The sequence below is a fragment of the Puma concolor genome, chromosome B2, assembly GCF_028749965.1.
Source record: "Puma concolor isolate L17-30 chromosome B2, mPumCon1.1.hap2, whole genome shotgun sequence".
NCBI classification, from domain to species: Eukaryota; Metazoa; Chordata; class Mammalia; order Carnivora; family Felidae; genus Puma; species Puma concolor.
The window spans coordinates 40,468,623-40,493,695 of record NC_141671.1 but is presented as its reverse complement, the minus strand read 5'-3'; the positions used below and the strand labels follow the sequence as shown (position 1 = coordinate 40,493,695).

Sequence of the window (25,073 nt, the reverse complement as noted above, 5' to 3'; positions counted from 1 at the left end):
GAGGGCAAAGAACTTCTGGAGTGATTTTCTTGTGTAGACAAGAGAAAATGGGATGGGTCTTATGTGGAGAGGTTGGCCTGCATTGGGAACAGAGAGAAGAGAGTGAGCCTGGGGTAAAGAAGGGGGATGATTGACAGGTGCAGTGGGACCAAATAGGCCTCATTGTTTTTAGTGAGTTTGGGTGCAAGGACACCAGCAGAGGGTGAAGAGTGGGCACTGGAGTTTGAGGGACCAGAGGATGGCATGGAATAGAGGCCTAGGGTGGAGACCATGTGGTTACAGGGAGACACTTCAGCACGATAAGTTGCTTTTCTCCGGCCACATTCAGCCTTAGGACAAGCTGCAGGATGGAGAAATGGAAAGCTGGATACAACCAGGGCTGGAGGTATGCCAGGAGAGTTCAATGACAGCAGAGGGGGAAGAGGAACGGAAACTCTGTGCCAAAGAGTGATTGTGAGTATAGGCCATGGAATCCAAGGGAAAGGAAGGCATGAGTGAGGTAAGGGAGAGGGACGAGCTGGCAGGACTAGAGGGTCAGGGATCCCAGTGGTGTTGAAGAGACACCATGATCAGTTTGGCTTGAGCTAGAGAGACAGGTGGGGGCTGGCAGGTGGGTGCTCAGAGTTGAAACCAAGGAAGGGAGCCGCTATTCATGCTGACCATCTGAATGGGAGGGTGAGGCAGAGAAGGGGACGAGATCATTGCAGGAGAGGAGATCAGGAACCAGGTGGCCAGGGATTTGGAAGGATCATCTATGAGTCCAAATGGGCCTCAGCTCACCAAGCATTGTGACAGTAGCCATGGGAAGTGACAGTGAGCCAGGGGTTAAGACCGGTGAGAAGCAGGAGGCTCCCGATTATATAGAGATGCCACACTGATGGACGTAGTCTATGGTACAGTCCGGTGGCAGGAAATCAGATTGTGGGGCTGCTTTAGGGAGGATAAAAAGGTAGGAAGCGGCAGTGAGGAGTGAAAAGGACCACCCCCTCCCCCGCCCCGGCCTAGTGGTGAAGGAGAGTGAAATGCCACCGTGGGCCAGAATGATAGAGAGAGCAGTGTTCTCCTAGGGGGCGCAGATTTCCGTGAAAGTAGGAAGGTGATGTTCAGAGAGGTTGAGCTCACAAGGGCTCATGTTTCAGAGGGCAGAGCAAAAAGATGTACGAATCTGGGGAAGAGTGGGAAATGGGGCTCATCTGATGAATTCATAAGGTCTTACTGAGATGCCATCCTGGGTGATGAGGGTGGACCAGGGAGCCCCGGGCTTTTGGGACTAGGGTGGGCAGGGAAGGAAGGAATGAAGCCGCAGGTCTGGGGGTCCCAGCACTGGCTGTGATGGAGGGTGGAGAAGAGGCCAGGAGTCTTTACAGGAGCAAGTGGAGATCTGGGATCTCGCTCTTTCCTGCCCAGGGTGGTAGGAGCTGGAAGGGGTGATTGGATGGAAAATTTGAGGCCCCTCTGCTCCTGCTGAAGAGATGGGCAAGCTGTGTGAGGGAAGTGGTGATAAATGGGCAAGAATTGCATAAATCCATCCTCAAGGATGAAGGGAGAGCTCCATGGAAGTCTTAAAGCTGGGTAACATTTGGACGACTTTAATGGACCAGAGAAACGTGGGGGAGGGAGACATAAGAAGCAAGTCTTTTTTTTACCTTAGAAACCCAGGAAGCCTTAGGAATCGGAGGCGGGGGGAACCTCAGGATGCAGACTACAAGCTGGGGACTGGGGTTGAGAAGCAGTCTGGCTCCTAGCTTCTCTGCCCCCCCGTGAGACAGAGTGAGTGGGTCAGCTGCCCACATCCTTTCTCCCTCCTCGCTCTCTCTCTCTCACCCGACAGAGAACCCACAGGTTAGTCTCTGACGAGGGTCTGTCACAGAGACGCCCTCCCAGGGCACCAGGCACCTTGGAGAAGGACACTGTGTTCCACCTGCGGCCCGAGTGAGTGAAAACGGAAGCTGCTTTGCCACAGCTGGTGCCTAGAACCAGGCTTATATCCCCAGGAGGACAGTTCAAAGCACCTTTTTGGAGACACTGAGCTGTCAGAAAAAAACGAAGCGGTGCTTGTCTTAGTCCGCTTAGTGGCTGAGACAAAAATGCCACGGACCGAGGGGCGTCAGCAGCTCTTATTCCTCACAGTTCTGGAGGCTGGAAAGTCCGAGGCCAAGTTGCTGGCAGATTGTGTGTCTGGTGAGACCTTCCTGGTTCCTATAGGGCTGTCCCCTCACCGCGTCGTCACAGAGTAGAAGGAGCCAGGGAGCTTTGTAAGGGCAGAATCCCATTTGTGAGGGCTCCTCCCTCATCACCTTGGGAGTTGGGATTTGAACATATAAATGGAGGGGGGCACATAACAGACCGTAACAACACCCTTGCCAAATCAACGTAGAGTCCACAAATCTCTGTAACACACACAGGGCCTCCAAGCTTTTAAATACCGGTGCTCTGCCAAGAAGCAGCAGAGGCTTCCAGAAAGTTCTGAGGAAAGACAGCGGTCAACGAAAGGAGAAAACGAAAGATAGAAAAAGGTATTTGGGGGAAACAGAAAACAGACAAGGCTTAAAAAAATAAAACACCACAACCCTCAAAAGGTAAAACTTTAACACTGCCCGAGAAAAAATGGCGTCACCAAAGCAAACACGCATGTTGTAAAGGAACATTCGGAGCACAAATAGACTCTTTAGACATTTTAAGGTGTGAGAGCATAAACGGTAAACCTTTGAATAGAAGAACCGGAATGCAACCTTGAGAAACTTTCCCAGAAAGTAGGAATAAAGAAAAATAGAGGAAGGACAGGAGAGAAAAGATAAATTTAGAGGCTCAGTCTGGGAAGTCCGACACCGAGATAGTAAGTGTCAGAGACACAGCAGTCCTATGAGGGGCAGTGCCTCGGGTCAGACCAGGGTGGTCCCCACTGTGGAGCCTCCCACTCAGCTTGTGCAGGACAAGGGGGGCGACTCCTCTCCAGAGCCTGTGGCCATCTTGGTGGTTTCAAGGGCAGTAAGCGTGGTACATAGTGATGTGGTGATGGTGACTAGGGTGGCTGAACTTGGCAGAGCAGAGGCCCCCACCTCCTGTGCAGTAAAAATGCACAGAGGTGTTATTGAGAAAGGACGGATAAGGGGGAACAATCTAGGAGGTGGAGACCAAAGGCAGGACGCCAGTTAGGTGACTGAAAGAGTGGCCTGGGTACAGGTGCCAGGTGTTGAGGATTTGCAAAGGGGGAGGAAGAGGAGGAAGAGGCAGAAGCCACAGAGAGAAGCAGAACAGGTTGGCAGAGTGTGGCTGAGCAAACAGGGATGGAGAGAGAAATGCTGGGGGTGACCTGGGATCCTGGCTGAGCTGTGGGGTCACAGATGGGGGGGAAGGGGAGGAGGAGGAGGAGGAGGAGGAGGGAGAGGAGGGGGAAGGAGAGGAGGAGGGGAGGAGGAAGAGGGGGAAGGACAAGAGGAGGAGGAGGAGGAGGCAGGGAGCAGGAGGATGAGGGGGAGGCCTAGGGGAGAAGATGGTGGGGTCAGAGTGGCCCGCCGTGGTGGCTCCAGTTTGGTGGACAGCCACTGCACTGGTCTTTGGCTCCCATCCCTGGATGGTGCTGGCCCAGATGCCAGCTGTGTGTGAGCAAGCCATGGGCCTGGACCTTGGGAGGAGGCCAGGCTGAGAAATCCTCAACACTGGAGTGAGGGGTGTAGCCAAGGGTGTTGGATCAAGTTCTGGGGGACTTCCGCCTTTTCTTTGCAAGGAGCGAAGGGTTCAGAGGTCAGGGAGGCGCCCCTGGGGAGCCTGGGGGATACTGGCCATCCTTCTTGGGCCCTGAGGTCTGGAGTCTGGACCGAGCTGGGTGCATCAGAGACCTCCCTCTGTGTTGCGCGTGTCGACTCCTTAAGGCCCTAACATGGGAGGGGCGAAGAAATACAGGAAGTGACTCAAACCCACTCTTTGAGCCTGTTGCCCTCTCCCCACAGGCTGTCCCCCCTTCAGCAAGCCTGCGCTCTGCCTGATGCGTCCCTGTCCCCACACCTGTCCCTCAGCCCCACCTACCTTTGCCTTGTGCATCCCCTTCTCCTTGGACGTGACCCTCCCTCCTGTGCATACCCTCCCTCTGTCACCGCTTGGGAAGGGGCTGTGCCCTGGGTTTGGGCAGGCATTCCTGGAAGGGCAGGCAGTGGGAGGGATTTCCTGGTTGGACAGGTCAGTGATACTGAATCAGAGGGGGAGAGGGGTAGGGGAAGGAAAGGAGGAGGAGAAGAGGGGAGGAGAAAACAGGCGGAAACATGTGGACAAAGCATCTGAGTTTTGCAAAGACAAAGGTGATCCTGTGGTGAGCAGGCAGTCAGTGAGGGTCTAATTTGGACAGCCCTGCTGGGGATCATTTTTCTTGCCTCTGTGTTCACTGGCTGATTCCCTGTCTGACCATCTGTCCAGGGACGGAAGCCCCTCCCTGCTTCATTCTCTCCCAAGCCCAACCCAAACCCACTCACCAGACAAGCAGGGCTGACAACACCACGCTCTTGGCCAGAAGGAGTCCACAGAGCACGGAGACCAGAGCGCCCGGGGCTGCAGGGTGACAGTGGAGGGTGCAGTTTTGTTGCCTGGAGAACAGAAAACAGAGGGGAGGGGAGCCGGTTGGGGTGGCAGCTCTCTGCCGTGGGTCCCTGAGCCAGGGCCGTGTGCGTGAGGGTCCCACCCTTGAACTCACTGTGAAGGGGCAGTGATGGCAGAGGAAGTCCTGGGGGCCTCTCTGGTTCTTCCAGTGGAGGACACACAGCTCTGGGTCTGTGATGAGATCAGGTCACGGGAAGCCCGGGTGGCCTGCGTGGAGGCGGAAGCTGTCAGAGAAAGAAAAGGAATCTGAGTTAGCTGGAGGGACAGCACATCTGTTCTAGCTGGCAGGAAAGCTGGAACGGGGACCTGGGCTGAACTGGGAACAGAAGCTCAGAGCCTGGGAAAAAACCAATTCTGGGGTCGGGACTGGGCTATGAAGTCCCATGGCTTAAGACTAGACAGATCTGTGGTTTAGGCTCTCTTCAGTGCCTGTGGAGGTGTTCTTGGCTCCAGGAAGAGCACTGGAATGGGAGTCAGGAGGCCGGGGCTTCTCTCCAAGCATGTCTACACGTTTGGAAGGGCACTGTCTAGCTCCAAGCCTCCCCAAGTGGGGAAACAGTCACTGTCTTTAAGTGGCTCTCATCTCTGACATCCCTTCCCATTCTCATACTTCTGGCGCTATTAGGGGGAAGGGGCTCCTCCCCGGGGAACTTTCAGACTGCTTTCCCACCCCTGTCCTTCCTGGTTCTGCCGCAGAACTCTGGGTCCCTCTGCAGACCCCACTGCCTCAATGATCTGGGTAAGTACATTTTATGGGCCCCCCTCTTGATTCTGAAACTTTTGCGAGCTCCCTGTCCCCTACTTCCACTGCCCTGCCTTCCCAGTAAGACCCCAGACCTACCAGTGCTCAGAGCTCTTGATGGAGGCTGGTGGGGGGCCATCTCTGGAAAGGTGATGGGGGCTATTAAGGATGAAGAGAGAATAATGACTACTGGGGATGGGTGAGGCCCAGAAGGGAAACTAGTGCTGTCAGCCCCAATGCTGTGACAGGAAATGGGGACTCTCAGTGTCCTCAGCTAGGTCTATATACCCATCCACCCAGGATCCATGAAGGGAACAGCTGAGGGAAGGGCTGGGAGAGGCATGGGGGAGAGGGTACCTGATGTTGGGACATCCCATGGCCCAGGGGCTTCCCTGGAGAGAGTCCCAGGTCAATGGACATGTGGCCATGACCCTGTCCCACAAGGGCACTCTCTCTGAGGCTGCCCAGAGTGACTACTGGGAGCAACCCGTGTGCCCAACCTAGAAGAGGTTCTCATGACACTCAGGGAAAATTCTAGTCCTGAGCTACAGTGTGTGATCTGTGGGTGGATGCTGGTCCACAAATTATTTATAACCTGCCTGCACAAGGTAAATATAGAAATCAGGAGTAAGGATCTTGGAATTTATCAATCTGACATTGCCTCAAGGTCCAAGCATGTGATTAGTAAACCGGTCTGGTGGAACAGGATGTCAATCAGTTTAGGTACTGGCAAACTGTCACGGAGAGTAACACATGGGGCAGGCTGCGAAGGTTCGTTGCTCGACTATAACCCAAAAGTGTATCAAGACCTGAAAAAGTTATTTTTATAAATTTTTATAATCATTGACATTTTCAATCTTTCCGTTATGAATTTATTTTTAAAAATATTTACTTATTTTGGGGAGAGCACAATCAGGGGAGGGGCAGAGAGAGAGAGAGACAGAGGATCCAAAGTGGGATCCATTCTGGCGGGCTGACGAGCCCGATCGGGGGCTCGAACCCACGACCCATGAGATCATGACCTGAGCTGAAGTCAGAAGCTCAACCGACTGAGCCACTCAGGTGCCCCTATCCATTTTTTCTTTTAAATTAGAGTTTAACATGATTAGCTAATGTAGAGTAGTGATTAGTTAATTCTAGTACTAAATTAACAGAGAGCAAAACAAAGTCACTGAGCATTGTGTCAAGAAAAGCCCCATCTTTTCGGGATGTAGCAGTAATAATAAACCAAATGGTGATAGCAGAATTAATTCCAAAGATGCTTTTCCTTCTCAGATCATTCCAAAGGGTTTGCATTGGTTATGTCTGAACATGGAATCCTTCACTGTGGTAAAGCAGAACCCTGTCCACTTCCTAATCTCAGGAGCCCGTGAGTGTCACCCCACATGGCCAGAGGGGATTTGCAGATGTGATTAAGGTTAAGGACCTTGAAGTGGAGAGATATTCTGGGCGAACCTGAGCTAATGATTAGTATTTAAGAGCAGAGAATGTTTCCCAGCTGTAGTCAGAGAGCAGTGCAGCTTGAAAACGGCTTCTGGCTTTAAAGACAGAGGAAGGGGGCCACAAGCCAAGGAATGTGTGGAAGCGGCTAGAAGCTGGGAAAGCTCTCAGTTATGCAGCCTGTGAGAAAATGGGACTCTGATCTTATAGCTACAAGGAACTGAATTCTGTCCAAGACCCGAATGCGTAAGAAGTAGATTCTAAGAGCCTCCAGAAAGGAATACAGCCTGCTGCTGATACCTTGATTTTAGCCCAGTGAGACCCATGCCGGACTCTCGATCTATAGAACCGTGAAGTCATAAATTCGTGTGGTTTTAAGCCACTACATTTGTGGAAATTTGTGATGACAGCAACAGGAAACTATGGCACTCATAAATAGCATGAGGTTTGTAGTTCTAATGAATGGTGAGGCACTCAAACCCACTGAGTTCATTGTTGAGGTTCAGTGAAGAGGCTAAGGAACAAGTACATCATGAAAGCAAGTGACATTTACAAAACATTAAACCACAAGTTCAAAATGAGCTATTTGTTTTTAAAAGAGTCCTGAATTACAACTTTCTTCAAAGCAGTCAGTATTTCACCTAGTAACTCTAGAGTTCTGTGGGCTTCTTATAAAGTAACGCTTTGTGTTGCTAAGACAAAATGTCTACCAACAGGTGTCAAAACATCATTGAAAGACTGTAACAGAGATGTCTGCTCTACCTTGTTGAGCTAGTCTGTGGCAAAGAAGGGAAATTAAATATCACTTTATTGACACATTAGCTCAACATACTCAGGAATTGGCTAATGAGGAGGAAGACCAACTCCTGGGACAAGTAAAGTTAGCAAGGTGTTTTTCACGGCAACTTGAGCAAAATGCACGCACATCGCAAACATAGTTATTCTTTTTAGACTACGTGCAATTTGAACATGATGATAGGAAGGTATTCCTCTGTATCATTTCGTTTCATTGTCAAAAACACAACTAGCCCTGAGCTGAATAGAACTATGAAGGATTTTATTAATGACCAGTGGTTTGGGGCTCCAGTTTCACGTCCGAGTATGTTCTGATAGCTGCTATGTGACAGGAAAACACGCGGGAGCAGTCCTTCAGATGAAGGAGCCTTGCACCAGAGTGTAAGCCAGTGCACCACCTCCTTCAAATTCTTGCTCTGAGAAAATATCAGCTGAGCTGCACGCGTGCCTACCAAAGTGGGAAAAATCGTGAATTACATAAAGATGAACGCGTTGAATTTGAAATCGTTCTCTTTATTATGTGATCATGTGGAAACCCCTCAGAGTTGTTATTGTATGCCAGGTTGCACTGATTCATTACTGAGGGTGACAGTTCTGTTGAGAATGTTTGAGCTACGAAAAGGACTCCTACTATCTTGGCAAGATAGAAACCAGGTCAGTACTAACTTTTTAAAGATGGGAATCACATGGTCAGGCTTGGTTATATCACAGCTTTGAGGCTATTCCGTGCCAGGGAAGGACGCAACATATTTTTCAACGGCAAATGAGATATAAGCGCCAAAAGAGGCTTAGAAGGATAGTTTCTATAAACTTTCATGACATGTTCTTAATTCGGTAACAATTATCAGCAAAATAGGTGATCTTGTCTGCAAAAGTGCTTGTAGAGAAACCTGGATAGTTTGATGGAATGTTTTGCATTTTATTGTCTGTCCAAAGAAGATACATGATAGGAAATTCATAGAACCAGAGACCATTTTTTCATCAAAAGGTATTTCAAATGTAAACAGAACTCTATAAAATAAAATTTTGGAACTAGCCCCTGATGAAGGATCGAGGATGCATTTTGAAAATACAGCATCGCTCGCTTCCTTTTGTAAAAATTAAAAATAAAAATATTGAGCTTGTAGGAATTGATTTAGAATTCCTTCTTGGATTTCAGCTATAATGTTAACAACAACATCCATCACCCACATGCATACTTTCAATAATCAATGGGAACCGTTTTTATAACTGAACTTTTTTCCCCCTTATGTTTGTTCTGATTGTCTTTGTTGAAAAGTAATTTTATGTCTGTAAAATCAAATCAGCATTTTGGGCTTGTGCTTTGTATGTGTGTGTTTTTCTCTGGTTTAATTTTTCTAGTAATTCATTTTTATTGTGTTTTACCGGAAGATAGTCATTGATGGATTGGAGATGTTTTGAAAAGGTCCCCACCACTGTCTTAACAAGACTTGGGCTGCCATAACAAAGTGTCACAGCCTGGGTGGTTTGGAAACAACAGAAATTTATTTCTTACCCTGGAAGCTGGGAGTCTGAGGTCAGGGTACCAGTGTGGTGGGGTTCTGGAGAGTTCCCTCTGCAGGCTATCATTTTACATGGCAGAAAGAGGAGGAGAGAGCTTGCTGGAGATCTCTTTGGTAAGGGCACTAATTCCACTCCTAGGGGCCCCACCCTCATGACCTCATCACCTCCCAGAGGCCCCACCTCCAAATACCATCACATTGTAGGTTAGGATTTCAACCCATGACTTTGTGGAGGCCACAAACATTCAGTCCGTTGCAACCACAGATGCTTTGAGAAGCTCTGATTCAGACTCATGTTGGCCAACTTGTTTGTAAAGGGCCAGAGAGGAACTACTTTAGGCTTGTGGGCCATATGGTCTCTGTTGGAACAGCTGCTCCTGTAGCATGAAAATGGCCTTAAATCATATATAAACATATGGGCATGGCTGTGTTCCAAAAAACCCTTTATTTGTGGACACTGACATTTGAATTTCCTGTAATTTTTGTGTGACACAAAATATTATTTTTCTTCGACTTTTCCCCCCCGACCATTTAAAAATCATCCTTAGCTTTCAGACCAGAGTTTGCTGACCCCTGATCTGGGCCAGGAAGAATAGACAGACCAATGTGATACCAATATGGTGGGGCGGGGGGTGGTTTGTGGCCAGGGCCACACATTTACTGAACACCTACTATGTGCCAGGTACAGGTGCCTTCTCTAAGAATGCCAGGCAGTCTCGGGCTCCCCTGTGGCCAGGTCATATGAGCTCAGGGTCAGAATGCTCCCATGACCTGTTTGGGCACCTTTGACGAGGTTTGTAAATCATCAAGACAGTGAGTGAGGGGTGTGTGTGTGTGTGTGTGTGTGTGTGTGTGTGTAGATGTATTCAAGTCCCTGGGACACCTGTTCCCAACAACCTTCCCAGGAGATCTGAATGGGGGGGGGGGCAGCCTGGCTTCATGACTAAGAAACTAGGAGGCACCCAAAGGGAGCCAGGGGACCCCTAGGAAGAGGCTTACCTGGAGACACCGTCAGATAGAACCTTATGGACTTAGAGACAGAGTTGTCAGAAGCATGGTAAATTCTACACCAGTAGTGTCCTGAATCTTCCTCCTTCAGCCCAGTCATGGTGACAATGAAGAGGCCGGTGCTAGGGTTGTCCCAGATTGAGAATCGAGAGGCCTGAGCCAGCCTGCGGGGACCGGAGCTGGTGATTAACCTGGTGCACTTGAACGCCGATAGCTCCTTACACCAGCTCTTCCTCTCGTAGGGCCAGCCCTTGGGGGGGTACTGGCATGTCACAGAAAGCGTCTGCCCCGCCACTCGGTGAAGTGGCTGTGCCTCTGGCACAGCCCACGAGCCTGGAGAGGAGGCAGCAGGTCAGGGCCACACCAGGAACTGCTCCTCCAGCAGCCCCGGGCCCAGAGCACTTGCTCCGGAGCCCACGGTCCTGTAGTCCCTGTATCACCCTCGCCTCTCCTCCCCAGGCTCTCGCCTTCCTCCTCACCTGGGATCAACAGTGACAGGAGCAGCAGGGGTGGGAGCGGGGCTCTCTGGACCATGTGGCCGTTTCTTCTTGTGCTGGTGGCAGGGGACATGGGGGACGCTGGGGAGAGGGAACCTGGAGCTGGTCTGATTCTCCTCAGCTTTCCCAGCACCTCCGAGATAGATAAAATGAGAAAGGCCAAGGGCAGCTCGGGGAGTGGGAGACCCAGGGAGCGCTGACCTGTCCGCCACAGGCAAGCGGAGGCCAACGGTGGCAGTTGTAAATCCGGACCAGGAGGGAACAGCCCTATGTGGCGCACAGCTCCTGGGTGTCCAGAGAGGCTGCTTCTCTCCTCTGTGCCCCACTGCCCCTTCCCCCTCAGGGCCTGCCCTTGGGGGAGGAGCTGGGACAGCCAGGAGGAAGCTGCGGTCACGGGCTGTCCACTCTCCTCCCTCTGTGCACTGCCTCTTCTTCGCAAGACCCTGGCTTTGCCCCTCTCTTCAGGGCGAGCCACGCTGAAGGTGGGTGACCAGCTCAGGGGCACTTGGAGGTCTGTGCAAGACTCCACTAAACCCCACTGGCCCTGGGAGTCGTCAGAAACTTCAAGCCCGGTCCTGCCTGGTGGGTCACTGACATGTTTCCTCCCTGGGAGGCTTTGTGGGTGCTGGAGGGGAGAGGGGAGGGGTAAGAAAGTATAGGGAGAGTCCCTGGCAAAGGAAGGGAGAGTGGAGCTGGGGGCAAAGAGAGCCCGGCTGGGTGGAGGGACGGGTCAATGGGGGATGGAACACAGGAGCCTGGACCACCAGTCTCCTGTGAATCCTCGACTCCTGCTTGTGGGCACTAGAGCGCTGTTTGTGTCATTGATGCGTAGATAGATGCAGGGCTCCAGCATCTTTAGGGAATGACTTTTAAAAAATGACGCGGGCGCCTGGGTGGCTTAGTCAATTAAGCATCGGACTCTTGATTTCGGCTCAGGTCACGATCTCACGGTTCGTGAGTCTGAGCCCCTGCCTCAGGGTCTGTGCTGAGAGAGAGGGTTCTCTCTCCCTTCCTTTTTGCCCCTTCCATGCACTCTCGCTCTCTCTCTCTCTCTCTCTCTCAAAATAAATAAATAAGCTTTAAAAATGATGCAGTTTACAAAGAGGTTTTATATGAAACATACAAATGTTGGGAGAAAGAAGGGATCGAGAGAGAGAGAGAGAGAGAGAGAGAGATCAGGACCCACAGCCCTGTGCTAACATGTAACTCCACATGCGACCACCAGGGAACTCTACTCAGAGCTCATGCCTGAAGAGGGAATTTGAATGTATTGAGGGTGTTAATTCCAAGTCCCCTGCTCCCCTGCACCCCACCCCCCACTCCTGCTCTCCTCTCTGCCTGGGCGCAGAGCCCTGCTCCTGCAGTGAGAGGGGGCAGAGACTGAGGATAAGGGTGAAGGGGCAGAAAGAGGACGGGCTTGGGAGGCACCTGACTCTCTTTCCTAGAAACGACCAGGGAAAAGCAGGATGGGGTTGTGGCACCGAAAGGACTGCTCAAGACAATGCCCACTACCTGTTTGCACCCATCAGCGCACCTAGGGTGTTCGTGTGTGCTTTCTCCTAATTCCACAGTGGGCTTGGCAGGGAGGTGTGCTTTGTTTCCCCCCCACGTGGGGAAACTGAGGCCCAGATGGGTCAGTCTGACCTGCTCAAAGTCACGTGACGTTGTAAAGATGTAACCAGACCAGCTTCCTGACTTCTGACGGGGACTTTCTGTTGAAGTCTGGCCTGGGGACAGGGCAGGAAACCAAAGCGTACACCCTTGCAGAGGCAAGCTCCTGGCAGTTCGTTTCCTGGCGTTCAGCTGGGTTCAGTGTTTCCTCTCTTAACCTAATTACAGACAAAATGCGGGGGTGGAGGGCACCCTTTTGAGGGGGAGGAAGGAGGCTCTGGCCCCGGCGGGCGTAGATGTGTGTCAACTTGTGTGAGGGTGTGCAGCCACTGGTTCCCACACCAGTGTCCCCTTTGTCTGGTCACTGCTGACCCCTGGGAAGGGACGCCTCCTCCTTGCAGTCCCCCAAGATCACTCTTTGCCCACATACCATTATGTCTAGGTGCCTCCAGTTTGGGGTTGGCTCTGAGCTGTTCTCTGCCGAGTCAACATGGGTCCGTGGTGCCCAAGGGAAGTTTTTGAGGAAACTTCTAAAGCTCTAAAAGTCTCAGTTTTTTCCTTTCTTAAACAGTTAACAATGGATCACTGATATGATTATTCTGGGAATAAATGATTAAGCCCTTCTATTTATAGAAGTGCCTGTTACATGGTATTAATGAATGTCTGCCATCATTAGTAATCAACATTCACAATATCATGTTTCCTTGACTTTTAATTATATATATATTTAATATATAATTCGATGTCTCTCTATATATAGACATCAAATAGCAGTATAGCAAACTTCTAAAAGGAAATAAAAATAAAAGTTATGTCATTTAGAGTAGAACGTTCTTCTTTTAAATATATTTTTTAAAATTTTATTTTTTGAGAGAGAGAGACAGACAGAGAGAGCAAGCAGGGGAGGGGCAGAGAGAGAGGAAGAGAGAGCATCCCAAGCAGGCTCCACGCTGTCAGCATAGAGCCTGGTGCGGGGCTTGAACTCATAAACTATGAGATCACGACCTGAGCCGAAAGCAAGAGTCAGATGCTTAAGTGACTGAGCCAGCCAGGCCCCCCTAGAGTAGAACTTGCTAATCATGGCCCCAATGCCAGAAACGATATAGGGAAAAATGCTGGGTCATCCTATATACAAATTAATACTTGGACATTATAAAAAGATATGGCAAATAACATTTAAAGGCAAATCACAACTCTGAGTTAAGGTTTCCTTCCTAATTGGCAGATACAGGGTTATTCGAGTTCATATAAAAAAAGTTTTTTAAATAATAAGAGAAAATGAATATTTCAATAGAAAAAAGGAGTGAGGTTATGAGCAAGTACTTCCTTACAGAAGAAATACAAATGAACCACGTTAAGGAAAATCTATTCAAAGAGGACATTGTTAAGACAAGTGCCAAACTACTCTTCTCCTCAGAGTGACAAAAGTTAAGAGCAATGATGACAACCAGGGTTGGGGGAATTTTAGGGAAAAAACAATCACCTATTCTGCTGGGCAAACATACTGATACCACCTTTCTGAAAGACAGTGTGGGCGGATTAATTAAAATCCATTTTGAAAAAGAAGTCATCGTGACTCAGTTCTACATCTAGGCACAGAAACCGGGCACAGTGGCTGTTGCAGTATTATTTTGTTTTGAAAATTCATCAAAAGAATGCACATACATATCTTCCAAACTTGTAGCTCTAAAAATTGTAGGTTTATAAACTCATATTAATAACAATGCATCAGTTTTATGCCCCAACAGTCTACACCCCAATCCTTTTCTTCCTAGAGAGAACTTTGTTTTTTAGTTAATTAATTAATTAATTAAATGTCTTATTTATTTTTGAGGGAACGTGGGGAGGGAGGGGCAAAGAGGGGGACAGAGGATCCCAAGTGGGCTCCGTGCTGACAGCAGAGAGCCTGATGTGAGGCTTGAACTCACAAGCCACGAGGTCATGACCTGAGCCAAAGTCAGATGCTCAACTGACTGAGCTACCCAGGTGTTCCCTTAGGGAGTCATTTTGAAGTATTTTTCATATTTACCCTGTTACTGATATTTCTCTATTAGACAGGGGTAGGTAGTATACATGAAATGTGCCCTGTGGAAGAATGAGGGATCCTCTCTTTCCCATCATGCTCCTGTCGGTCCCTTCCCTCACCTTTATTCTCCCAGTAGTCAAATAGAGTTACCGATAGAATTAATTTTTAGATTTTATATTTTCTGACCATGTACATATATTTTTCAGAGCCCAGTCATGTAGTTTATAATGATTACATTTCCTTTGTGGTACAGCTTTTTACTTTCTGTGAAGTTATTAGTTACCTTATTTTATTATTTTGTTAAAAATTTTTTTTCATGTTTATTTATTTTTGAGAGAGAGAGAGAGACAGAGTGCGAGCCGGGGAGAGGCAGAGAGAGAGGGGAGACACAGAATCTGAAGCAGGCTCCAGGCTCTGAGCTGTCAGCACAGAGCCCAATGTGGGGCTCGAACTCACAGATTGAGAGATCATGACCTGAGCTGAAGTCAGACGCTTAACCAACTGAACCACCCAGGTGCCCCGACAGTTAATTTTTTTAATGTTTATTTTTGAGAGAGCGAGCAAGGGAGGTGCAGAGAGAAAGGACAGAGGATCCGAAGCAGGCTCTGTGCTGACAGCAGAGTGTCCGATGTGAGGCTGGAACTCATGAGCCGTGAGATCGTGACCTGAGCTGAAGTTGGATGCTCGATGGACTGAGCCACCCAGGCACTTCTGTTGATTGTTAATTTTTTTTAAGGACCAACAAATGGTGGTGGTTAGGGGCACCTGGGTGGCTCACTTGATTGAGTGTTCGACTTTGGCTCTGGCCATGGTCTCTCAGTTTGTGAGTTCGAGCCCTGCATCGGGCTCACTGCTGTCACTGCAGAACCCACCTCAGATCATCTGTCCCTCTCTCTGTCTGTCCCTCCACCACTCACAGGCTCTCTCTCTCAAAAATAAGTAAACATTAAAAAAAATAAAAAAATAAAAGGACTAATAAATGGTGGTGAGACAAATCCATAGAAAGAGGAATTTCCCTAATTATGGCATCCTGGTGATAAAGATGACCACAAACAATGTCAGTATAAAATCATATTTTATAATTGCTTATTTTTTGTGAATACATGTGCAATTAATTTTCGTATGTAGATCTTCTGTCTGGCTAAAATAATAATCTATTATTTCTAATAATTTGATTATACATTTATGATTTGTTATGTATTTAGTTGTAACATAAATCAGAAATTTACATCAGTGCAATTAGTGTAAATTTAAACATTTTTTTTTCAACGTTTATTTATTTTTGGGACAGAGAGAGACAGAGCATGAACGGGGGAGGGGCAGAGAGCGAGGGAGACACAGAATCGGAAACAGGCTCCAGGCTCCGAGCCATCAGCCCAGAGCCCGACGCGGGGCTCGAACTCACGGACCGCGAGATCGTGACCTGGCTGAAGTCGGACGCTTAACCGACTGCGCCATCCAGGCGCCCCAGTTAGTGTAAATTTAAAATGCATATAATGTTAAATATTTTATAAGAACATATTTATATTTAAGTATGTATACATATAAAATAGATAACATAAACTTATAGTGAAAAACAAGACTGTCCATCCAGAAAGAAAAAATTTGAACTAAAATGAAATGAATAAATAGGCTGCTGGAAAAAGATTTTTAAAAGGAAATACTTCTATGTTCCCTTAGGAGTGATAAATTGGTTGAAATCACAAATATGAAATGTATTAGAAAACATATGAATGAATGAATGAATGAATGAATGTAATTCTTTAATTGCAAAATTAAAAATGTAAAAATCCTGATTGGAAGACCTTTCATTTCCTAGGGCCACGGTAACAAATCACCACAAACTGGGTTACTTAACAGAAATGGAGACCCCAAGTCCAGCATCAAGGTGTTGTTAGGGCCACACTCTCTCTCTAGAAGTTCTAGGGAAGATCCTTCCTTGTTTCTTTCAGCTGCTGGTGGCTGTCTGCATTCCTGCGCCTGTGGCCCCATCATTTTGATATCTGCCTCTGTAATCACTTTGATTTCTCTGTGTGAGACTCTGTCTAACCCCCTCTGCCTTTCTCCTATAAGGAGGCAGGTGACTGCATTCAGGACCCACAAGAGAATCCAGGGTAAAGGCCATTTTCAAGACCCTTAATTTACTCACACCTTTGGCCATAGATAAGGACAATACTCATAGATTTTGGCGATGAGGAAGTAAATGTATCTTTGGGACCATTTCTTCTGCCTTCCAGAAATGAATTTTTTAAGATGAAAATATGAGTTATAATTAGGTCAAGATTTAAAATCATCAGCTGACAATTCACCATGGATGATACTTGTATGGGTGTTAAAAAATCCACCTACAAATCAGTCTACGTGCTGATTTAGGGGTAAGTCCCAAGATACTTTCAAGAGACAGACAGTGCTCATCACATCTGAGCTGTTACAAAGAAGCAAAAAGATGAAATGCTTCCTGGCAGATTATGACAAGATAAAAAAAAGTTTAAATTCTTACAAAAACTTGACCAAAAAAGAAAAAAGGCCCAAATTTATACACACACACACACACACACACACACACACACACACACACACATATATACACACATACATACACACACACATATATGGCAAATTAAAAACACAAGTATATGGAAAGAATAATATATCATGACTAAATATCTTGTATTATGTGAATACAAGTGTGTCTGGCTATCAAAGTTAGATCAATGCTTGATTCTTTTTTAGTAAATCAAAGGAGAAAATGATACGAAGATATTGATCAATGGGAGAAAGGCATTTGGTAAAATTCAACATCCATTCTAGACAAATCTTTTTACTATTGTATGCATAGGAAATTGCTTTCTTAACAAATAAATGAGTTATTGAATTAATCAGCTAAAATCACACTAGTGAGGAGTCACATTAAAGGTTGGAATCAAGATAAAAATGCTCAATGTCAAAAGTATTGTTTAACATGTTTCTGAAGTACCAGCAACTATAATTACATAGGAAAATAAAATGGAAAATATAAACTTAAAATAAGAGGCCAAGTCACCATTGTTGGCTGGTTGTGTAGTTATCTCCCTGAAAAACTCAAGGATGTTAGCTGAAAACCCATAAGAACACAAGGAGAGTTGTCAAAGAAAAACCAGAGCTGGGCAGTCAAGTGGTAAAAAAACCGATTTTATTTAGGAACTGTGGCAGTAGGAGAAAAGAGACCTCAGTACAGCCTCAATTCTGAATACAGCCCGGGCTGCTGGGGATTTACAGCCAGGGAGCAGGTGGGGGTCAGTGCATGGAACATTTTTGAGAGAAAACACCAAGAGTAATGGGGGATGGGAGGTTCTGGCTAAACAGACTTGACCTGACAGGATTCTTTGCTGAGGACACGCTGGGGTGACCAGAGATCACAGCGGTGATGGAGGGGGAGGAACTCTATCAGATGTCAAGGATATCCATGCAGGGTCTTCAACGGCAAGGTGGGCTACATGTCCTGTACCTGGGCCCTGGAGGACACAGAATCAATGTTGAGCTTTAGAAGGAGTGTAGAACAGTGTGGAAAGAGCAGGATTCTCGCTAAAACTGCACTTTATGGGGAGCCTGGGTGGCTCAGCAGGTTAAGTGTCCGACGCTTGATCTCGGCTCAGGTCATGATCTCACAGTTCATGAGCTTGAGCCCCACGTTGGGCTCTGTGCTGACAGTGCAGAGTCTGCTTGGAATTCTCTCTCTGCCTCTCTCTCTGCCCCTCTTCCCCCCCACCTCAAAATAAATAAATAGACATTAAAACAAAACTAGATTTTACAAGGATGGGCCTAGGAGAAGGTTCAGGAGCTTAACATTTGGTCAAGTGAAGACTCTCTCAGCGTTTATTTGTTCATTCACACCTACATTCAACAAATATTTACTGAGAGCCTACCATTTCAGACACAGGGAATAGACTGATACAGCTTGCAGTCATGCAGCCTATATTCAGAGAAGGGTGTTTAGCAGGACGGGGAAGGCAGAAAAGAGAGAAGAAATTAACATACAAGTAAACAAATAATAATAAGGTCATAGTTAAGAGTAAGCACTGTGCCAAAAATCATAATACAGTCAATACTGAATTAAACATTTAAAATAAATAATAATCTATTATAACAACAGGAACTATTTCAGACATAGAAAAATTTGATAGAATTTGCCAGTGAGAGCCTCTGGGCCTCTAGCTCCAAGAGAGGCTGAGGAATTAGTTATTTAGCAAGACAAAATGCCACAAATCTTTAAGACACACTATGAAATTTAAACTCTTTAAGAAAATAGACAACACATCCCAACTTATTTCATAAGGCCAGAATTACCCCGATAAGAGAAAGGAATTAGAGGATAGGAAAATGGCCGACCAATATCTCTCATAATCACGCATATCTGAGCAAAATATTAGCATACTACATTCGACAATATGTATAAAAGATAACAGACCGGGATCAGAGGGGATTTTTCCTATGCAGCGGCCTGGTGGAGTCCTGTGGCTGGGTGAGGCCAGTGACAGCCGGTGGTGACAGTGCTGGCCCCCGGAGCCCGGACCAGAGGGGACCTCACACCCTAGCAGATGGCAGCATGAGGAGGGAAAAAGAGGAAGAAAAGAGGAGAAAGCCTGACCTGGTACGAAGCTAACCACACCAAAAGACAGGCCCTTATTCTCTCTGCCCCAGACCTGTCTTAACGGTTTCACTGACAAGAAAGTTGTGTGCTTGCTCAGATCAAAGTAAGGGCAGGCTCATTTCTTTAAATGACTGCTCAGGGTGCCTCACACACATGTTTTAAAACCATTCTCATGATGGGGCACCTGGGTGGCTCAGTAGGTTAAGCGTCCGACTTCAGCTCAGGTCATGATCTCATGGTTCGTGAGTTCAAGGCTTGAACTCACAGAGTCAGGCTCTGTGCTGACAGCTCAGACCTTGGAGCCTGCTTCTGATTCTGTGTCTCCTTCTCTCTCTGTCCCTTCTCCGCTTGTGCTCTTGTCTCTCTCAAAAATAAATAAAACCTTAAACAAAATAAAAACAAACCGTTATCATGGTCAAGATGGAAAAAAAAATGGAAAAATTCTATAATTAAGAAAAACCCCTCAAAGAACTTGCGTTTTCCTCTATTGTACGATATTGTAAAACTTGGATAAATATCACACTTGAATCAATGGTGCTAGAGTTTCATATCTGTCCCAAGTTTGTGTCAAACTGGAAAGTTATAAGGGCTTTCAAATACATGATATCCTTTGTCACCAAACCCACCAGACCTTTTTCAGTGTCTGGAATCCTTGCCTTCTCCTTCTACCTAAAAGATAACAAAAGTCACCCACCAGACTCCCACCATGCAGGGTCTTACCTGCAAGTCCTGTACCTGGCCCTGGAGGACACAGAATTAAAGCTGAGCTTTCGGAAGTATGGGAGGATTGATCAGCCTGACCGTGTGTGTGTGTGTGTGTGTGTGTGTGTGTGTGTGTGTGTGTGTGTTGGGGGGCTGGGAGTGGTGGGAGGGGTTGGGAAACAAGAAACTCAGACCCATTCAACTCAGACATTTGGCCCTGAACATTCTTCTGGACTGCTAGAAACCTCTGTAGGGACCCCAGACCAGAGGGGCCCCAGGCAGGAAAACCCAGGGAAAAATCACCCAGGGAAAGGCTTTAGAAGTTTACCAGAGCTATTGACCTCATAGACTTGATGGGACAGAAGGTGCAATTTTCTTGTTTTATAGCCAGGGAAACTGAGTCCCCGTAGAGAGACAGGGCCTAAGGGTACGGTGACGAGAGAATCACAGAGCAGGGGGCTAAGACTGTCCAGGAGTCTCCTGGCTCAAGCCTTTTTTATTTTTGCCATTTGTCTGATAACAGCAAGCACATACAACATAGTATTTGGCATCTTGACAGGCCATGCGCCTGCAGGGTATTTATTCCATACTGGGTCATGAGTACGTCTGGCACCAGACAAAACATTCTTACCCCAGGCCTGGTGCCCGTATGATGTCCTTCTGGAGAGAACAAGCAGTCCAGCGGCCTTCTGTCCTGGGAATGAAAGTGCTTTCAGTTCCTTGCTGCTCCGTCCCTTCCCTTCAGGACATTCTTATGGTGCCTCCGGCTTCTTGTTCTCCAACATCTCCTCCTTTTTGTTTGTATACAATGACTGTAGGAGGACATTGTATAACCTGAGCTGTGAGTTGGTCCGTTGACAGGCTCGTTGTCCCCGGCACCAGACTGCACATGCACGGATAAATACACTGCCTATTAATACAAACAGACTAGCAATAGAGACTAAAAATCTTAATATGCTCTACAGGGTTTAATTTTCTCAATCCATCTGATATACTTTCTAATATCTAAGAACTGGATAACATGTCCAGATTTGTTTTGAAAGTCTCATATCTCTCTGCTTGCAGATGTTGAGTGTCCCTGGACACATTAGATTGCCCGAGCAAGTGCCTCGTAACATCATTCCATGGAAATTTAGTGTTATTAAATGGTAATGGGGTTACACATATTGATGTAGTGTCCCAATCACATTTTAATGATTTTTTGTGTTTGTAGGCTCACTAATTGATCCCCCAGCAATATCACAGCCTGTTGTAGGCCTGCAATCTCACTGGACAGTCTACTGTCAATATCCCGCTGTGTCTTCCAAAATCGGCGTGATTTCTCATGCCATCGTTGTGCAATCGTAACTGCCTGCACAGATTGGTGCAACGAGACAGCCGCAGTAGCTGCGGTGGCAGTCACAGCCATAATGTTTATAATAGCTGCAACAAGCATTCCAGCAAACCATCGGGATCTATGAAGAGCCGTAGCGCGTGGTCCATCAGATGCATTTCTGGAGAATGTTGCCGTGGTCGAGACATGTGAACCGGCAGCCACAGGCCAGTGTGTGCTGTAAGTAAATATAAGCTTTCGGATGACATATTGAAGGGTATAGAATTGTTAAGACGGGTGTATAATGAGCAATTAATATAAGTTATAAGGGCCTCAGAATCATTCCAAACTATCTGTCCTGTCAGTAGGGCATATGGCAAATGGACACAAGCCCGTATGTACTGGGTACAAGCCCGTATGTACTGGAACCATGAAGGGCAAAGTAGAAATATTGCTGGAACTGTTGTTATAATATGTGCCCTTCCAGGGATGTAAAGGGTGGAGGGCAGCAGTTAATTTCCATATATGCTTTTGTAACGGTCCTTGTTGTAAATGAGGACTGGGCTCAGAAAATCCCCCACTGTGCCAAACGATTGAGTCATTGGCAGTGGTGCTGACAGTATGATTATGAACACACCATCGTAGATTTTGTAACGAATTTTTAAGGTGAGCTGAGCCCATAGGGCTCCAATCAATGACTGGGATCCCATCCATCCCATTCTGACAATGTACGAGTAGCACAAGACGGAAGCATTGGAGGAGTGTCATTAATTGTAAGATTGGAGCCAATGAGAGAATGGGCTGATAGCAAGAAAATATGTTTGTGGTGGGTCACATTTTTAATAATAGATAGCCATACTTGAGGCTTACTTTTGAGGCAGTGTTTCCCATAACCAAAACATATAGGAGGACCTTCAATCCCTATAGGATAATTATCCGTAACAGTACCTTCTTCATTTGGCCTATGTGGTCCTCTGCTGTCAAATGGCCCAGATGTCCATTCAATGTCGTTTGTATATATTGGCATGGGGAGTCATACCAGTTTACACCCTGACTGAGAGGTGGATGAGGGATATAAGCCCAGTAAGCATAGTTAGCAGCACTTACTGTAGTAGTGATGGCCGCGAGTGATGAGTTGCGGGCTGCGAGTGTGCATCAATATTTTTTCAGCATCATGCGTCAACCTCTTAACTTGTCCCCAAGTAGGAGGTTGAGCAGTCCTAGTGCACCTTGGGAGAGGGCATGGTGCATTGGGCACATCCAATTCTGGATGGAGATTCTGCGAAACTCTTCGACTGGTGAGGTCATGTTGAACTGAGGTTGCTTGGATTGGCTCATGCCTGGGTTTCAAGCCGTGACTGGGTAACCACTGGTAGCCTTGATTTGTAGAGACATAAGCACACCCTCTGCCCCACACAACAACCTCTCCCTTTTCTCAATGTCCCTTCTCATCTTTCCAATATACCGGCTGATGAACAGGGGTGACATTTTGCCTGTGCCAGTGTACCTCAGCAGCAGAACATGTATGGGGTCCTCGTATGTCCAAGAAATTTAAAGTATATAAGGCACGATGTAATTGTTCCCGTGGTGTAGGTCTAAGTCCTTCTTCTTCTCCCCCTTTTTGTTTAATTAACACGTTTCTAAGCACCTGATAAGTCAGTTCTATGATCCCTTGACCTTGAAGGTTATAGGGATTGCCAGTAAGATGAGAAATTTGTTGGGCTGCAAAGAAGCGGGGTACCTTATAAGATATATACACAGGGCCATTATCAGTTTTAATGCGATGTGGGATACCTAGAATTGCAAAGGTTTTAAGGAAATGAGCAATAACGTGTATAACCTTTTCTCTGGTACCTGTTGTGGCCCACATATATCTGGAGAAGGTATCCACAGTAACATGCACTTAAGAGAGCTTACCAAATGCAGGAATATGGGTAACATCAGATTGCCAAAGTTCATTTGCCTGGAGTCCACAAGGATTCAGTCTGGAGGTGTATGGAGCCACAGTGAGGGGCTCGCAAGAAGGACAGGCACTAACGATGTCTTTTGACTGAGCATGTGTTACAGCGTGTCTATGGGCCAGTCCTCGAGCATTAGTATGGTGAAGCATATGCTCCTGTTGTGTCATCTGTAAGGTGCCTTGTAAAAAGTCATCCGCAATGGAATTTTCAAAGGCTAATGGGCCAGGAAGGTTAGAATGACTGTGAATATGAGTGATACATAAAGGGTGTTGCCTATGTCATATTAATTCTTGTAAATGCAAAAACAGATGATGTGATTCATTTCGTGGAACAACATGTGCAGTTTCAATATTTAGGACTGTGAGCCACACATATTGTGAATCTGTCACAACATTGAGGGAGGCAGGTACAAGATGCAACGATTCTATAACAGCTGCTAACTCAGCCTTTTGGGTAGATGTATAGGGTGTCTGCCAGGCCTTAGAGATAGGACTGTGTATAGAAGCTCTACCATGACCATTTCCATCTGTAAAATATGTGTCATCATCTGCTAAAGGCCGGTCTCGAATTATCTTTGGCCAAATCCACGATGTAACCTTGAGAAATGACAAAATTTTGTCCCTTGGATAGTGATTGTCTAATTTCCCTGCGTAATCAGATAAAGCTATTTGCCATTGTATATTAGTTTGGTAAGCCATATCAATTTGTTGATACGATAAGGGAATAACCATAGAGGAGGGATCACCACCATTAAGCACACGTAATCGGGATCGGCCTCTCCAAATTATATTCCCAATTTTATCCAGCTATAATGGTAAGAATTTTAGTGTCCTTATTTGGTAAAAACCGCCATTCGATGATTCCCCCATCCTGCCATAAGACTGCAGTTGGAGAATGTGGAGCAAGAAAAGTCAATAATTGAAGAGGAACATTAAGTCGAATACGAGTGAGCTGTATATGATTTTCAATCCATTATAATTCAGCTTCTGCCTCTGTGAGGCCCCTAGGGCTGTTAAGGTTGGGATCACTGGCTAATGTTAGGAAAAGATGATAAGGTATAAGTCGAGATTCCCAAAGCAGGTCGCAACCAATTTGTATTTCCTAGTAACTTCTGGAAAGCATTTAAAGTTTTCAAAGTATCTCGGCAAAGTATCTTGGGGAATGGTGGTTGCCTTATGAATTTTTGCACCAAGATAAAGGAAGGGATCTTGGGGTTGCACCTTTTCCTCTGCTATTATTAGGCCATATTTGGGTAACAATAATCTAGCGGCCTGATAAAGATCTTCTACCTGTGTAGGCATTTCTGCAGCAAAAAGAATATCATCCATGTAATGGATAATCAACACCTGTGGAAACCAAATGTGTAATTGTGAAAGCGGCAGATTAACAAGATGCTGACACATAGTAGGGCTATGAAGCATACCTTGCGGAAGTACTTTCCATTGATAGCGTTTCACAGGCGCCATATGATTGTATGAAGGTATAGAAAAAGCAAATTTTTCCTATCATCTGGCTGTGGTAGAACTGTGAAAAAACAATCTTCTAAATCTACTATAATTAATGACCAGTTCTGAGGAATCATAGTAGGAGATGGGAGCCCAGGTTGCAAAGATCCCATAGGTTGTATGAACTCGTTTACCTTCCTTAAGTCAGTCAACATTCTCCATTTCCCAGATTTTTTCTTTATCACAAACACAGGAGAATTCCATGGACTGGTCGACATTTCTCTATGGCCTGCATTCAATTGTTCTTGCACTAATTGCTCTAAAGCCTCTAATTTCTCTTTCGGAAAAGGCCACTGTACCACCCACATGGGGGTGGTTGTTAACCATTTTAATGGTGAGACATAACGTTGTTCAGGAACAATGGCCTTTACTCTAAATTTGAATTCTGTACAGGATATCCCAGCCCTATATAAGGAGACTGCATTTTGGCCATAATTGGCTCCATATGCCCATTTTCTTGTTGTCCAAGCCCTTTTAATGGATTATAATTCATTTTGGACATAATATAGGTTGCAGCAGGAGAAACATAAGGAGTATTAATATATGCTCCCCATTGACTTAATAGGTCTCTTCCCCACAGATTAGAAGCTATTTCAGTAACATAAGGCTGGATAGTAGCAGCCTGGCCTTCAGGCCCTTTACATAGAAAAATTTCAACACTGTTGGATATCAATAGCTTTTCCTATACCCGTAAAGACTGTGGATACAGGTTGAAGTCGCCAATTCTTAGG

At 46.4% G+C, this 25,073-nt stretch overlaps 1 protein-coding gene across 1 annotated transcript; it reads right to left on the bottom strand.

The window, feature by feature from the left end:
- Positions 1-3,430: 3,430 nt before the first annotated feature.
- On the bottom strand, positions 3,431-10,872 carry NCR2 (natural cytotoxicity triggering receptor 2). The gene is given in 8 exon segments (XM_086705937.1): positions 3,431-3,773; positions 3,775-3,811; positions 3,813-3,888; positions 4,465-4,577; positions 4,685-4,814; positions 5,432-5,491; positions 10,090-10,431; positions 10,578-10,872. Coding segments are annotated over 8 exon segments (969 nt in total). The 5' UTR covers positions 10,669-10,872; the 3' UTR covers positions 3,431-3,653.
- Between the last annotated feature and the right edge of the window lie 14,201 nt (positions 10,873-25,073).